Here is a 17646-nt window from a genome sequence, read left to right as displayed (position 1 = left end):
GAATGTGCTTAGTACTCTTCTTTTGCAAATTACCGTAAATGGAATTAGCACCATGAAGTGTAGCCTTACATCCTTGCGAAAAAAGAAAAAAATTGTAGTGAGTGTTATAGATTAGGTTTTCATATTAAAAAGGAAGCACCGTTATACAAAGTGTATTATTATTACTACCATAAACAGGCACCTGCAGTTTTTGGAAAGCCAAGTTCAAAGCGATAATTAACTTAATATACAACTTCCTTATCTCTTTATTAGCATAATTTATTTTTTACCCTGATTTGTTCATTTAAGGCCACCAAATCTATTAAAATTATCTTTCTATGATGGCCCCTGATTGCTTAAATTATCATCTTGCCCCTTACAGGAGACACCAATGTTTGTCTGGTTGTGTTGCTGAATTAGGCATAGCTTGAGAATCCATTGTGTTCCTGAACATGGCAAATTGACAACTGACGGCAGCGCGCTAGAAAATTACCTGAACAAATTTGTGAAATTTTGTTGAAATTCCCTGTGATTCTGGAAAAACCTGCCTTCATATTTTTTTTGGTCAGTGATGCTAAGGGTATGATTTTGCTTTCCACATTTGTGGATGGAAAACACTGCACAGGTAAAAACCCAGAACATAAATAATTGCACAAAAATGATTATTGCCTAGAACTTATGAAAAAATGTATTGCAATCGGTTGATTGGGTTATCAATGATTTTATCACAGTATTCTCCACTTCCCCTTGAAGACATGGTGGAGACTGGTGGCCAGTTCAGTACATTAGTAAAGACTTTGTGGTATATAAAAAGAAAGTAAGTCATTAAAGAATACAACATGCACACCATTTGATATAAAGGTGTAAGAATTATACTACATGGTCTCTACCTTACTATTCCTGATCACATTCTTTTCAATGCAATTATAGATCTAGTAATGAGACCTTTGTCCAGAGAAGAGCTTATGGGAAATGTATTCTAGTACATTAACCTTTTTCAAGTGGTATATCATTTAGACCCAGGTTATGAATGTTATGTAGCTGCATCAACTCATTTCTTGGCTTCAAAAATTGTATTGAATATGTCTAATTGCATGATGATAGCAACATCTCAAACACATGAAAGGGGCCCTAGGTGTAACAGTTCATCAAGCACGTCTATGTCCTTGCTCCCTCTCATGAAGTATCTGTATATCCCTCATCATAATATCTATTTTTTTTTCCTTTTTTTCCTTCTTTCCATCTGAATCCCCTTATGACTTCACATTAGTTGGGCACATTAGTCAGCTGATGTGGGTCATTGTAAAGCTTGGTCCCTGAGCACCTGCCAATTTTTGTCAATGTGGCTTGGCTTGCATTGTGTTGCAAACTAGCCTTCCAACAGACCTGTTGAACTTTGCAGCGTGAAAAGCTATATGCCTACATTTAGAACCGGTTATCTGTCTATTGTAGTTTTATTCTGCAAATAACATGTAAGACGTTGTAAGTACAAAGTCTGAAACCTTATCAGGATCTGTTAGTGTTACTGATTTGCTTACTAAACAATTTTTTTGGGTCATTTTTCTGGTAATGACTTAATTGAAATAACTTTTGTAGTAAGACACTTGGCATATCATTGCCTTTGCAAGTCTTGCTACTCCTACAAATACAACTAACAATAGCTGAACTTTTATAGGGTTCACCTGAAACATATTTCGTAATGCTACACACACAAATAAAAAGCTCGCCTGTCAAGTAACTGGAAAAAAAACACATTTTTTTTGTTCATAGCTTTTGTACATTTAACACGTTTTAATACAATGAATCACATTCTGCATCAGTCAATATATTTGTGGAGATCTGCTAAAAAGACATCAACTCTTCAATTTCTCAAACTAGAGAAGACAGAAGATTCACCCTTAACCTCTTCAGTCAATGCAAGTCACGTGTTACCATCATACACACTTTTTGTTAGGAAATGTGAAATCATCATTCTCTCAAACCGTGGAGCCTGGTCTGATTTGAAGTCTCTATCTACGCTAAAGGGCGTTGCATTCTGCATTCCATGAAGGTGATTCATATGGTACAGCGCAATGGATTTGTTATATTCATGAAAAACTGTGCTACCGTATTTATAAAACAGAAATTATATCCATTCGTATATTTAATATTTTTTTTATGAATGTTTTATATATATATATTTATTTATTTATATATATATACATATATATATATATATATATATATATATATATATCATTTTGCATCTCTGGTAGAGCACTTATAATATAGTTGTTAAGCTGTTTTTCTTTAATATATTTTAGAAAATGACATTTTTAACCCCTTCACGACTAAGCCCGTACATGGCTCACAATGCATTGTCTTTAATGGGTTTAGGGGTTAAAGTTACATACCAAAGGGAAATGCTGAAGGCCAGTACCATGAGTCTAGATTCAGTATTTTTGTAAAATCTGTTGTAAGGGCTGAGACTTGTATTATGTAACATTTATTACGCAATATACATTCTGACTCACTCCTTACTGAAAAGTGCTGATATGATGTTCTGCGGAATTTGGTTTCAAAATATCCTGTTGTATCTACACTGTATATTTACAAAACTTTGTAACCTGGTTGTTTGATGAATGCTTCCCTTTTAAAATTCTTGTATGAAACTTTCTTTATTAATTCATGTAAACTTTTTTTTCATATTTAATAAAAGCTGAGAAAAATTATATATTTTTTTGGTTTTATTTCCTTTTATTTGCCAACCTGCCCCCCCAGTTATGCACATCTGCCCTCAGGCTTGCCTTATACCCCCCTATATGCCACGCTGCCCCATGACATGCCTTTTACCCCCCTATATGCCAAAAGGCCCCAAGGGCCAGTCCAAAATTGTTCACAGAGGGCCCGTCGACCTGTACATGACCCCACGGTAAAAGCGAGGTTGAGTTTGAGCAGCCAGAAAGGAAGCAACTTTTACATATAAGCGTCTGAGATGAAAGCTATTAAAATGCACTTAGCAGGGAAAGGAGGAAGACAGAAGAACAGGAAATGAAAGGCCCTTTTTTACATACATTATGTTTCATAACAGTCCCTAAATGAATGAATGGGTTAAAGCCGGGTAGACTATGGAAACCCTAAAAGCATTAAACCTTGTGTGAGAAGTATATGATGCGTGAAAAGTAACATCGCCAATTTACTTTACATGCTAACCGGAATATAATGTAAATGAAATGATATATATATAGATAAATATATATATATATGTTTTTATGTATGTTTTCTTTTTCTGCAATAAATCACACATTCAAATGTTATAAAAAATACTTATTAAGCCATATCCTTTAACTTGGATTTCACCACAGTTCATAAATGAGATGAACAAGTGAAATATTTTTTTACATTAGTGCCACATTCTTGGTATAAATTGTATTAAAACTAAAGCGCATAATAGATCATGATTAACTATTTGAAAAGTACAGGTCAGCAATTCGTGCAACATCATTTGTTGAGGATTAAGTAGAATGAGACTACATTATCCATGATGCCCCGCGCATTGCTGCCCCGTTGCACGCTGGGAGCGCTGTTGCATTTTTACCTCTCTTCTATCGGCTTCTCGGCTGTCACGCTCTGATTCTGTGTTCAGCGCTCACTGGACAGCGATCTCCTCGTAGCCATGGCCGATCCCAGCTCGTTCGCCTCCGCGGATCAGTTCATCACCAGACACATCAACCTCAAACTCTGCGTGGATTTCGACTGTCGGGTGATCCGAGCCTCCAGCTCCCTGACCGTGCGGGGGCTGCACGACTCCCTGAGCCAGCTGGTACGGTGACATGGGAGAGGGCTGCTTCCTGAGTGCTGGGCAGGGACCGGGCACCGGCTGCAGACTGGCTTCCCTTGGGCAGGAGCTGGACACAAGCCTGGCTGCTATTGGCCAGGGACCAGGCATAGGCTGCTATTGGGCCCAGACCGGGGCACCGGCTACAGCCTGGCTGCCTTTGGGTAGGGCCCGGGCACCGGCTACAGCCTGGCTGCCTTTGGGCAGGGACCGGGGCACCGGCTACAGCCGTGCTGCCTTTGGGCAGAGACCGGGCACTTGAAATGTTGACCTGAAATAATGTGCAGCATCATTGATTGCAAATGCATGTACTGATAAATGAAATGTGTTTTAATCTGTCTTCTTGTTTTTGCAATAAAACACTAGCTGCTATTGGACAGGGCATGGCAGCTCTTCTAATTTGGAACAAAAAATGTTTTCATAGGCAAACTAAGCTGCATGTGATCGTGATTGCCCAAGGCACTTATTTGTCTGTATAATGTATGAGTAGGAAGCCAAGTATTTGGGTTACCATGGGATCGAAATATTTTTTGGTGAGATTTCATAACATTGGTTTGTTCCAGAGTTAGTTAAGTGAACTATGATAAATACTCTGATAGGCTTATTTTAATCTTTCTTTATTTAAGTTTTGTAACGTATTCACTTTACCGTTACATCCCTTTGAGTCATTGCGCAAGACAAATACTTCCAAGTAAAGGTGATGTTCCACTGAGATAAAATTAATGGCATGTAGTTCTTATAACTTTATGCACACAAAGGGGTCTATTCACTAAAGCAGGATAGTTGTGCATTATAAAGGCTCATCTGAACAAATTGCTTAATTCAGCACAATAAGTGGAACATTGCCTTTAATGAAGAAGTGATTACGCTCCAATAAACAGGCTTTGCTATCGTGGTTCTGCATTTGGCCGAGGAGACTGTACTTAGCAGTTTTGAAATCTGATCTTTTGCAAGGACAACTTGGATTACACATTCGGTTTACGTTTACACCTCGGTTGACAGCTAATCATTTCTGTACGTTCATGATACTGCAACTCCGGTCTCTTAGAAATAATATTGTGCCAGGATGTCTTAAGTATCATGAATTTTTATAGTGCAAAGATTCTCATCCCATCTTTGTCATTAAAACAGATATTTCAGCATCAATAATCTGTGTTCGAAAGTAGTGCCATCTTTATGAATGGTGTAGAACTTGCTGACCAGCATGGAAAAATCATTTTATCTTGTAGTATATCAAGCAAAACTATTTTATTAACTTGTGAACTGTAAACTTCCCGACAAAGTATTTTGGGAGAGAATAATCCTTTTTTTTTATTTTTTTTTCCCTCCAGATTTTTGACACCAAGGATCTGACCATAAAGAAAGTTTCAGTAAATGGGCAAGAGGCAAAATATTCTCTTGGGACAAGTCACAAGTTTAAAGGAACCCCTCTGGAAATAACTCTCCCGTTTCCCCTCACAAGGTACAACCTAGATTGTTCGGAATGACATAGAAATTGTTTGATCTGTGCACCCCTTTACCTGCTGTAAAACCTAGTACTCGCATCCCCCCTTTTTATTACACTTAGGGGTGCATGTTGTACACAAGTACATGAGCTCTATAAACATAGAACTCGGTGGCAGATCAGAGCCATTTGGCCATCTGGTCTCCCCGAGATTCGGACCTTAATCAGCCTTTGGTCTTGTCTTGACTATTCTGCTGGTGTCTGTGGTGAGAAGATCCTGATGCTTAACCCCAATTTTCAGCAATATGTGTATTTTAGATAAATTGAATATTCAGCACCTATTTAAGTAAACAGAATTGTAATTCACCTAATTGTTTTTCTTCTAAATAATGTTTGTTTGGCTTTATAAAATATTAAATGCTCCTATCCAATTTATTCTGCTAAATCCAATATACATTATAAAAGCCTTAGGCATCTCTGACGTTTCTCTGATCTATCCCTTGTAATTAGTACTTGCTAATGTCTGCCAGTTTAAAGCTGCCAGCCGTAAAGATTTCTAACCCATGGTGGAGTTCATACAAGGCATTTTCATTTCTTGACTGCTAAGGATGTGAGGATGGCTACTAAATTCTACATTTTCATTTTTTTTTTTTTTTTTTTTTACATCCTGCCCTGTACTTCGGGAAGTGTTATCTGTTAAAAATGCACACTTCAAGAGGGTAAAGTTCTGTGTTCGTTATTGGATCATGAATTAGCAGACTTCCTATCGCAATTATTGCAGTATGAAGTTCTCAGACTTTGTATCAGTGCAAAGTCTACTGCTTGGTTAGTGCTGATGGGGACATGGCTGCCTGCAATGCTCTGAACTTTTCTTACTAACTTATTTTCTCTGTGCGCTTTGCGATTACTGCAGTAAAATTGGCGTTTACCATGTACACCTTCTAGACGAAAACTCGGAGGGCTGTATTTAATTAGTAAAAGGTCTGGTAACCATAACACCAGATGGTAGTCGACTCTAACGGAATACAAGTCTTATAACCCATTCAGAAAAGGTGTGTGTGTGTGTGTGTGTGTTCTCTATATTAGAGGTGCTGCTCTTTGGTTGTTCCTAATAAAACCAAAAGTTGTATTGGGAACTTTCCTCTTAGTTCTACTGAATGATTACACTCCTAGAGCTATTTAACCATGTGAAATGTTGCCACTTTAATAATGTTCTGTGGATACTCCTATTTATTTGGCACAAAATATAAAGAGGAATAAAAGATATATCTAGCATGTCACGCAGATACATCCTAACAGACTGAAACTGGGATTATGGATTCAATTACAAAATGGTCCCCGTACGTTTTACTAAAATTAAGCAGTTACAGATTGATTCACAGGGCAGGCAGATGTTGACCAAATGGCCTATTTTAAATGTGGAAATTCATATGGAGAATTAGCATTTTGCATCTAGCGCTTCACATTCCTGCATGATTGTTTTTATAAATGAAGGGCCATATGGTTATCATGTGTCAAGCTAGATTGTTCACCACTGTGTCATTAGTATGAATGCAGTAACCCGTCTCAAAGGGTACTCTGTTGACAGAGCCAAGTTTTTTCCTGGCATCGCTGTGGATGGCTTAGACACCAGGACATGATCAGTCGTACTATGTAGTCAATCCCTAAGCACGGGGTCTAAGGATAAACTGACCGCAGGCACCCCCGTTGGTTTTCCAGAAGAACGCAGAGAGCACAAGAGGGAAACCAAGGACAAATGATGGAAAAAGCAATGTAGATGCTGCATTAACGAGACGTTCAACACTGCTTTGTGTAATTACTGAGAATTTGTTAATTTGTGTACCAAGGGTGGGACCCTTGGGTCATTGTAGGTGTAACAGGGATTTTTGGATGTTTTTAGAATACTTCTAAATTATTCTTTATGTATGTAGGGGTCAAGAGATCGTTGTGGACATCAGCTCTGAAACCTCTCCCAAGTCATCAGCTCTCCAGTGGCTTAAACCAGAACAGACAGCAGGGAAGATTCATCCTTATCTCTTCAGTCAATGCCAGGTGACAAGCTCTATTTTGCTTTCTGAAGTGTAACCCCTATAGATGTGTTGCTTGATATATAGAAACACACTGTTCTGTACACGTAACAACTGAGCAGCACCAAGGCTCAATAGGTCCTTATACACACAGACCGCTCTCTCCATGGATGTGGCCCAATTGCGCTGCTGTTATTTGCATATAATTTGGAATGTTGTAAAGAGTAAATTGCATCACATAACGCAAGTTGAGACCTTCTCTGGGTTTATGCGAATGTGCAAAGGAACCTTAAGTCAGCTAGTATTATTCAATCTAATATACTGATGCTCCCCCCAAAAAAACATGATTCATGTGAATTTATTTATGCCTAGAAGATGACATGTAGAACATCAAAGCAATTGAGAACACACATTTTAATTCATAATTTAAATGAATTGCATGACTTTTTATCAAACTTTTTTTTTTTTTTTTTTTTTTTTTTTTTAGGCTACCCACTGCAGAACCATCATCCCCTGCCAAGATACCCCATCGGTGAAATTCACCTACTACTGCCAGGTTTGTAGCGACTATAGATAGCCGGGCAACATCCAGCATGTGCTAGTCTGTGCTGTTGCCGTTTTTAACATGCCTACAGGTAATGACTACACCGTTGATCGATGGTGACATTACCCAGTAATTCCTCAAGCTATATCTTATAGCACCTTTACTCCATATATTCCAGAAAATTTGAGATTCAGGAAAAAATCTACACGAACAATGGAGGGTTAGGCTTTTCTGCTGTTTAGAAGGAACAGTCAACTTGTTTTTTTCCCTTTTCCGTGGGGAAAATGGATGATAAAAAGTTGTTGTCCTGTATTCCAAAGTGCTGCATAGCATTTCTGTAACAGGTGTTATTTAGACCCGATTTCTATCTCCCCTGTGCCGGCACCCAGGCCTGCTTAACAGGCTTACATGTGTACACAGAGGATCCAGTACTGATCCCGGCCGCAACAGGGAATCGAGTAGCATGAGCATGTTATTTATTCTCAATGCCCAGATCCAGCCAGTAGTAAACCTGTCGCAGCAGGGCTGAGGTGGGCACTGCAATAGATTTGCTCTTCATGGAAAGTTTGAGTAGAACTTGAAGATATTTGAGAGGTAACATGGAAAAAAAATCAATTTCCTCTTCAAAAGGGATTGCATGATGTCCCGAATCAACTTACAGTCCTATTGTATAAAATAAACGTTCTATGTTTTCCTTTTAAGTTGTAATGTTTACTTGTCTGACCACCCCGCTAGATTTCGGTTCCTAAGGAGCTGGTGGCGTTAATGAGCGCTCTTCATGATGGAGAAATTTCAGATCCAGATGACAACAGCAGGAAGATTTATCGTTTTAAACAAAATGTAAGATCTGTGCAGACTAACAAAATGAACAATATAAGGGCAATGGTGTGAAATATGTATTAATCAAAGAAACATTCACAGCAGGTTCAACATTTTTCATTTTTTTCTTTGATAAATATGAAACAGTCTTTGTTTCCGTTTGTATTGCATATAGTGTAGTAATGATGTCAATCCAATTTTGTTAGTTTGTTTTTGCTTGTTTAGTAATCCCATGGTCTAAATCAGATTTGTGTGTTGTAAATAGATTACATCCAGATCCACAATCTTGGGATCTGTAGGGTAGACTTAATCCATTCCTTTCTATCTGATGCATACACATGCTATATTTGTTAGAGCAGATACTTAGACGTTATTGGGACAGGTCTTCCGGTATACTTCTCCAAGAGTGGCATGGTGGCCTTATTCTCCAGCCTCTTACATAAAAATATACTGTATTGATCTGTGATGAAAAGTCAGGATGAAGCTTTAAAGCCAGCTAACAATAAAAGGTGCCAATTGGTTTTCATCCCTGCACAGGTCCCTATACCCAGCTATCTGATTGCCCTGGTTGTTGGAGCGTTGGAGGGCAGGTGAGTTGATTCTAAAAAAAAAACAAAAAAAAAAAAACCCAAAAAAGCATTTTATTGAAGTAAATATTTTAAATATTTATTAGTTTCTACAATCCTAATACTACCACTACCTTGTGTTTAATTTTGCTTATGCATAAACATTGTGCGCTTGCTTCCATGCAGTCCACCATGGGTCAACATCATTAGACTGTGAGAGGCAACAGCCCTTCTGTATTTTCCTTTATTTTTGATAGAGCCCTAAATAACAGGGATTTTGCGGCATGAGGCTAGTCTGTCTAATTTGAGGGAAAACCTGGTGGTGTGCAGTGTTGCTTTGTGCCCCCTTGGTTACTGCCTTGGTCTATTGCATGGCCAAGCTGGTGGAACAATGCCTTATAAGAATGTGAATATTGCTGCTAAAATATGTGATTGAGCATTTTTTTTTGTACAGGAGTGTTGGTCCAAGGACGACCGTGTGGACAGAGAAGGAACTTTTGGAGGCCTCTGTGTATGAATTTGCTGAGGTAGGCTTTAGTGTTACCTTTTTCTATGCTCAAGGTGGAGGGGGAGATGTGTAAAACCTAAGAAGAACTATGAGAACATTATCATAAGTGTAAGGTTTTCCTGTAGTCCAGTAACAGTTTATGTTCTTGAGAAGCGCTTTAAAACTGTGAGCACTCCTGTTGCCCATTTACTGTGGGGTTGCTGTTGATTATTCATATCTGCACTGTAAACTGTGTATCCTTTGATATATTTTGTATGCTTGCATGTTTTGAACAGACTGAGAAAATGTTGAAATACGCAGAAGATCTGGTTGGCCCTTATGTTTGGGAAAGATATGACCTGCTTATATTGCCTCCCTCGTTCCCCTATGGTGGTATGGAGAACCCTTGCCTCACTTTTGTCACTCCAACTCTTCTGGTAAGTGAGGAACACCAGGAATTTGAGTGCACTTACAATTAGTCACTTGTACTGCTCGGTTCGGTAGTACTCGCCCATAGCTAGGGTGCCAACTGATAGGGGCAGGGGGTGCTGCATGTAACGGTGTTCTGGGATGGGCTGTACTGGCCAGGGGGAACCTAAGTTTTCTATGACTTTCGGTTGGCTTGGTTTTAAACAAAATATTTCTTTGTTTGTACAGGCTGGTGATCGCTCTCTAGCAAGTGTAAGTGTTTATTATTCATACCTTTTTACCCGAATATGTTATGCATTATGGTAACCAGCATGTAGCGGTCAACTATTGTAAATATATGCCCCTTTTCTTCTGTTAGGGGAACCTCCTTTAGGTTATATCATCTACTTTATTTGACAAAATGTAGTGCACAGTGAGTGTATGATCTTTTCCCACCCAGTCTCCTCTTTATCTACTCTCTTTCTACATCTGTCTCCTTCCCCCCTTTTTTTTTTTTTTTTTTTTGGACCTTCACATTGTATAAGATGTTGCCAGAAGTGCGTTTAACTTTTCAATTTTGCTATTTTAAAGGTTATTGCACATGAAATTTCACACAGCTGGACAGGAAATTTGGTTACAAACAGAACTTGGGAAAATTTTTGGTATGTGTCGTTATTCTTTCCGCAGTTGATTAATTTGTCAGATTGGCTTTTGGGTAATAGGTGGATTTAGGAGGTGCATAGCAGGGATAAATCTTCTCTCCATTCCTAAATCGATGGCATGAGCACCAGTAGATATTTTTTTTAGTTAAATTGGTTACTCAGGTCTTTTGAGGGAGGTTTGCAGAATTGTTTAGAAAGCAAAAGCTCCTGTACTGCCTTCTCTGCAGAAGCTGGACAAAAGACAACTGTATCCGTAAAGTACCGTCGGGTCCTTGCTCGAGACTGAAATGCATAGTATAAGGTACCTTCCTAAGGCATAAGAGCAGTGCTTATCCTCAGTGTTCTGATTTTCAGGTTAAACGAAGGTCATACCGTCTATTTGGAACGCAGAATTGATGGACTCCTTCATGGGGAAGAGTTCCGCCAGTTCAAGGCTTTGGGTGGATGGAAAGAATTGCAAAACGCTGTAGGTCTTTAATGTTCTATCAAAGCGCCTCTCAATCAGTATGGATATTTATCATATTTATATTGTATGTATGACACAGATGTACTATATGCTTCACGGTTTAGTCATTTAGTAAGTACAATAGGTGGGAATTAATGTGAAAAGTGTAGCCCTGCAGCGCTTACCAAGTATTTTAGTCATTCTACGCAATTAATGTGTTTAATCTGCATTCAGGATGTTCCAAAATAATGTCCGTAACCAAAAAGTAAAAGCTGTGTCTTCAGTGGGGGTAGATTTAATGCGTATCATATCACCATGAGGTATATGATCATCTTGTCGTGCATAAATGACACATCAGTCAATAATAAATATATATTTTTTTAAATACACAAAAGGCTAAATTGTTCTGGTTGGAGTATGGTTTTTTTTTTTATGAGCATAACAAAGACCTGATATAGGATGACTGGCCTTGACACTGGTAGTAGAGAATGGAACTTACTTGATTTAGATTTTACACATTTCATATAAATATCCAGAGTGTAATGAATAACTGTCCTTAATGTTATCCATAAACTACAGGATATGCAGATATAAACTCCCAGATGCTGTAGAATGCCTGTTGTGTACTAAGGAGGCTTTGTATATTTTATTTTTCCCAGGTGAACACATTCGGAGCCAGTAATGTACTTACAAATCTTGTTCCCAATCTACATGAAGTGGATGTGGACGAAGCATTTTCCTCTGTTCCTTATGAGAAAGGCTTTGCTTTGCTGTTTTACCTAGAGCAGCTTCTGGGAGGGCCAGGTCTGTGAAAATGTGCAACATGCCCATGTGTGGATGAGATATGAACGTAGAAATTGTGACACAATGTTATTTTAAAGCCTCCTTGCTTCGGTATGTGCTGATGAGTTCATAATATACATGTTATATATATATATATATATATATATATATATATATATATATATATATATATATATATTTATTTTTTTTTTCTGTAACATGTTTATCAGCCCACTCTTTTCTCAAGATTATTATCTTTCATGGTTTTGGTTGACTGTGAAATATTTGGGACTTCCTTTTTTTTATTATTATAGATGGTGTCCAATTGGCTCATCTAGTCTGCATTTTTCAAATTGTTCCTTGGGATAGCTGTATACTTTCTTGAATTCTAGATATCTTGCAGTGCCACCAGAAAATTGCTTTAAGAGTCAAGTGTGTGAATGCGAATATTAAGCTGCTCAGAAGAGCCTTAATCTCCAGTCTAGATACATTGAGAATTCCACGGAATATGCAGCAGTGAGAAATCTGAATGTTGAGAGACATTTATATTGTATATATTATGTGGAGATGCGTTCTAAGTGCAAAAATCCTCAGGTTCTATATTGCTGGAAAGATAGCTAGAAAGAACAATGCATTACATCTGCTTATACTAAGGTGTTTTATATTTCCTCCTCCAATCCAAAGCTGTTTTCCTGGGTTTCCTGAAGAATTATCTCCAGGTGTTTGCCTACAAGACAGTGACTACAGAAGATTGGAAGAAATTCTTGTATTCCTATTTCAAAGACAAGGTAGAGGAGCTGCATTTAGTCTGCTTTAACTTGTGGCTGGAATGCACCAGCCAGTAATAACAGCAAACCTGGGTGGGTGTTTAACTTAATCCAAGGTCACTACATTGACCATATGGTTACTCAATTTTAGCCCAGTATGTTTTTTTGTTGTTGACGTCACTGGGATGTATGTTGTGTTCCTTTACGTAGGTAGAGATTCTTGACAAAGTGGACTGGGATGGATGGATGAATACCCCTGGTATGCCACCAGTACAGCCAAAGTAAGTGTGTTCTGCAGAAATAATCTAAAGCGTGTGGCACACAGCCTAAAAGCTTCCACTTATGATATATGAAGAAAAAAAGTAACGAGTGTGTTGTATTAAAACTAATTAGCCTTGCTTTGCTGTTGACTTGGCATCTAAATGCTTTAACTTGTTAGTTTCAATACACAGGGCAAATTTTCAATAACTACCCATCATTCCCAGTCATAAGAACGGTTTAGGTGTACCTTTAGGGTCACCCCTGGGCCTCCTTAGTGGGGTGGCAGGCTACAGGGTTACATTGAGCTCTGTTTGGGAGAACATGTACCTGGTTGATTGCAGTCTTTTTGAAATACCCAGTTATTACACTATTACTGTAACGGGCTGACTAGAGATAAGAGGAGAAATGGCAAGTCAGAAGAGAAACTTGGATTACGAAGTAAAGTATATCCTAATTTAATGCCAATGCTGATGGCCTTCTCAAAAGTTTCTTTATATTCATGTTTGCTAAAAATCTACATACAGTAAGATAAACCAAAATCTATGCTTGCAAACAATTCCTTCCACTGCTTTCTTTCTTTTTCATCAGGTAGATTTTAAGATCCCTTTTGGCACAGTGTTTTTACATTGCTAATAAACGTTAGTGCGAATTACTATAGAGCGTTTAGATCAGCCGACATGCCGGGGGTTATGTATAGAGCAGTGAAATGTAAGCATTCACTATAGCAGCCAGTGGAACAGTTCTTGCTCATTGCTACTTTCTTTTTTTCCTATCAGGTATGATATGACTCTCGCAAATGCTTGTATTGCTCTCAGCAAGAGATGGGTTGAGGTAAGGACCTTTTTTATATAAAAAAATGTTACCCTTGTATATAATGTGTTTTATCACACATATTAAGAGTTCCATGGCGTTATTACATATGAGGGCCAATGGAAAAAACAAAAAAATAAAAGCAACATTCCTGGTACAGAAAGAGAAGATGTTCCTGCTCTTGCAGGCTTACAGTGCACTTTAGAGGGCTGTTTTTTATTAACATCTTCCATGTTTACATAAAATGATGTATAAGTGAAGCAATGTTTCCACTATTCACAAACTTGAAATTAAAAAATCATACCTGGAAATGAAACAAATTCTTCCGGATATAATGAGAGAAGTTAGAATTTCTTTAACATACGTTTGCTATTGTGTATCCTAAAAGCAGTGTCATTGTATTTGAAACAGTTTAAAGTGTGTGTGTGTGTGTGTGTGTGTGCGTCACTAATTATACACAAATTTTCCAACTTCTTCTAGGCTAAGGAATGTGACCTGAGCTCCTTCAGTGCTGAGGATTTGAAAGACATTTCTTCCCATCAGAGAATAGAGCTCCTAACTCTATTGCTACTTCAGGTAAAATTAATGATTGTCTGTTTGGGATGAATTATAATCCTTAATCAAGAGTTCCAGTAAAGATGAAGAAAATGCATGCGCCCGTTTACTGTTTACAAAGCACCACAAGCCTGCAAATTTCTATTCCACAAGTGAATATTAAAGTTCTATATTAATCATATTCTGTTAACTAGTTTAAAAAAAAAAAGTTTTACATTTTCTTATTTATATTTGTTTATAGGAACCACTTCCAGTATCTCACGTCAAGCGCATGCAAGAAGTGTACAACTTTAATGAAGTAAAAAATTCCGAAATAAGATTCAGGTTTGTGGCAGAAAAAAAAACACATTACATTATTGAATGCATCTGAGAGGGGAGAAACATTAAAATCTAGTCCTCTTACTAGTAATGTAACTTTGACATTTTGAATTTAATTAAATCAGGTTTTAATTTTTTTTTCTTAATATCAAGGAAGGCAGAAGAGTTTTAACTGTGAAATATTCCATTTATACACCATCGCATAACGGCTATCGTTCTTTTATATCGCTTAGGTGGCTGCGTCTCTGTATTCGAGCAAAGTGGGAGGAAGTTATCCCATTAGCGCTCAAAATGGCAACAGAACAAGGGAGAATGAAGTTTACACGACCATTGTATCGGTAAGTGACTTCACCTAAAAAGGACAAGTAAAGCCTGGTATAACTGCCGGTAACATGCCAGTTGGTCTTAGTTTTTGGTAGTTTGTTGTTCTGTTAACCCTTTAGCAGGGGCAACATATAATTAAGAAAACAGAACTTTGTAAAATATAGATCTGTTGCTAAGTGAAGCATCCGTTGGTAACACCACACTCAGTACTTGTTGCCTTGTGTTTTCTTTCCTCTCCAGTGATCTTTACAACTTTGATAAGGCACGAGATGAAGCTGTAAGCACCTTCCTTAAAAACAGAGCCTATATGCACCCTGTGACCGAAATGCTGGTGGCGAAAGACCTGCACGTTAACTAATGCATAGCCAATGCTCTATTGATTCCGCCTTAATGATCTCTAGATTTACGCAACCAAAACTTTGTATGGAGTTCACTCCCTAGAGATGTATTTTTTATGCTTGTGGTTTTCATCATGTAATGCTTGATTTGAAGAAAAAAAAATTGGATAAATATCTTTTACACTGACTGCAATCCACCGCATGTTGTGACTTGAGTCATCTGAGCCTCTGCGTTTTTTCTACCAGTCTGTCATGATTGATATCCCTGCATGAATGCAGGTGACTCAGATAAGTGAATCTTTGAATAATGGAAAGTCAAGGTTAACGTGAGACTGGAATTAAGAGTAATTTGCTTAACAACTTTGGTGAGTTACTACATAGAACCAGCGGGATGGGCTATTGAAAGGTTAATATGTCAAGAGTCTCAGGGGTAGCCCCTTTAGAAGTTTCCCAGATAGCTTTTCCTAAACTTGCAAGTTGTTTTGCAAGTTCTCATGGGCTGCGGAACTGGAAGCGTGGAATCCACTAATAAAAATGGCTCGTTAAGGGTACCTAGTTCATCACCTGCTGTGAAACTAGACAACAATATGAACCTAGACGCCTATCAGAGTCCTTTCAAATTGCTACTGATGGTACAAAAAACACCCATGTTACTATACTTACGTGTTACAGTTAGACTACACATGTCTGAGAAAGCGGTGTCCATAAATGGTGGAACAGCCCCGGAACTAAAGTTCTCATCCCCTTATTGCTATGGAAGGGGTGCACCTTTAATGTTTAGGTTATGCAGAATTAGGTTACAACTGCTATAAGAGTCCGCTTTTTAACTTCATTTTGGTTTATTAACCTGTGAATTTTCAACTAAAGGAATTGTGGTGCCTCGTACCTGCCAAGACTTAAAGATTTATTATACTAAATTAGTTTTACTTGTTGCTGTTTATAAAACATGCGTTCACACGCTCTTGCTGCAGTCATATGCTAGGTTCATCCAAACATTCTTTTCAATCATATACATTGTATGAGCTGCCACTGGTACACTGAACAAATGCTGACCCCTGCTGGACATTTGCATGTAGTGCAAGGCTATTCAGGTGGTTTGCAGATAATCCTTGGCTAAATCATACTTTGCTGTGATGAATCCAAGATGCTTGGCTGTAGTTACAGCTATTGTGTTTGTTGTAGGGCAAATTATTTTTGTGTGTTCGCGCACACAAAATAAATACAGTAAAGGAGGTTAAATGGCCAATTCATTAAGGATCTTGTTTGAAAACCCTGCAGAACATGGGTCCAGCTTAGCAGCTACATCCAATCATTTGAACATGGTGCAGTCAGGTAATGCTTTGGCAAAAAGGACACACTGCTGTAAAGATATATACATTTTGAAAACCATACAATTGCAACACTTTCCACACATGGATGGGAGAATATCACATGCGGAGTGATGTTTGTTTGCACATCTCTTGCAGGGCATTTAAATGTCTTTGGAAATGGTTTTGTGACAAAAATAACACGAAAGTCTCGATAAAAGACTGCCTATAAAGCTATATGTATCTTTATATGATTCACAGGTGCGATATGTATACAGGCTAGATCTTGTACAAAACACCCTAGACACTTGCTGAAGCCAGTGAATTTAGGGATACGACTAAGCTGTAAGATTCCTACTCCATGCTTTATTTCGCCTAGAAGCGTCCATCTCCCTCCGACAGAGCTTATTGGACTCGGTCTAAAGCAGCCTCCTGAGGATAGATGTTGCAGGGCCGTTAGTACCATCGCTTAGGGGCTGCAAACTATAGCCAAAGAATATAAGGAAAAAGGAACAGTTTTAATCCCCCTCCATCGAAGCATATTAAGGTAAATGACCTAAACGTTTTTAAAATGTAAACAAATTCTTAGTATAGCAGCATTTATCCTATATTACAGTATTTAAAAAAAAGTTTGCAAAATGTTTCACCTCAATTTTAAGTTGAAAGCACAAGACTACAGAACAATTCAATGTGGACATAAAACGAAAGTCCCATGGAAAAAAATATATTTCCTTAAGCATAAAATACAGTACCAAACGCAGCTTTGTAGGTTAGCATTGGCAAAACCTAGTTTTACCTTCCTTTATTCCAATATCTGTGTACTTAGAGGCTGACACTGTCAGGCATGTGAAATATTGGTTAACTTTCCCTTTCCAATGAAGTGTGTTCCCATCATAGACTTTCATTAGTCAGCGTGTCTGGTAAAACTGAGCCATTCTATTGCTTATCAGAGGCAGCGGGATAAGGAGTCAATGTGTAGTAGATT

At 38.1% G+C, this 17646-nt stretch overlaps 1 protein-coding gene across 1 annotated transcript; it reads left to right on the top strand.

Moving 5' to 3' along the window:
- Positions 1-3554: 3554 nt before the first annotated feature.
- Positions 3555-15547, top strand: LTA4H (leukotriene A4 hydrolase). Its single transcript, XM_053463108.1, has 19 exons — positions 3555-3781; positions 5128-5258; positions 7172-7292; positions 7755-7823; positions 8547-8651; positions 9168-9220; positions 9651-9723; positions 9980-10120; positions 10341-10364; positions 10683-10753; positions 11108-11219; positions 11858-12002; positions 12666-12769; positions 12959-13029; positions 13786-13840; positions 14300-14395; positions 14616-14698; positions 14926-15030; positions 15257-15547. Exons 1-19 carry the CDS (start codon positions 3635-3637, stop codon positions 15372-15374), a joined length of 1824 nt encoding a protein of 607 aa, XP_053319083.1. The 5' UTR covers positions 3555-3634; the 3' UTR covers positions 15375-15547.
- Positions 15548-17646: the final 2099 nt, after the last annotated feature.

The sequence above is a fragment of the Spea bombifrons genome, chromosome 4 (genome assembly GCF_027358695.1).
Source record: "Spea bombifrons isolate aSpeBom1 chromosome 4, aSpeBom1.2.pri, whole genome shotgun sequence".
NCBI lineage: Eukaryota > Metazoa > Chordata > Amphibia > Anura > Pelobatidae > Spea > Spea bombifrons.
Note: the sequence above shows the minus strand (reverse complement) of the source record. Positions and strands in the feature narration are given on the sequence as shown.

Coding starts and splice junctions, on each gene's coding strand:
- LTA4H (XM_053463108.1), top strand. CDS start 3,635: ATGGCCGATCCCAGCTCGTTCGCCTCCGCGGATCAGTTCATCACCAGA. Junction 9,221..9,650: donor GTTGGAGCGTTGGAGGGCAG/GTGAGTTGATTC, acceptor TTTTTTGTACAG/GAGTGTTGGTCCAAGGACGA. Junction 14,396..14,615: donor TAACTCTATTGCTACTTCAG/GTAAAATTAATG, acceptor ATTTGTTTATAG/GAACCACTTCCAGTATCTCA.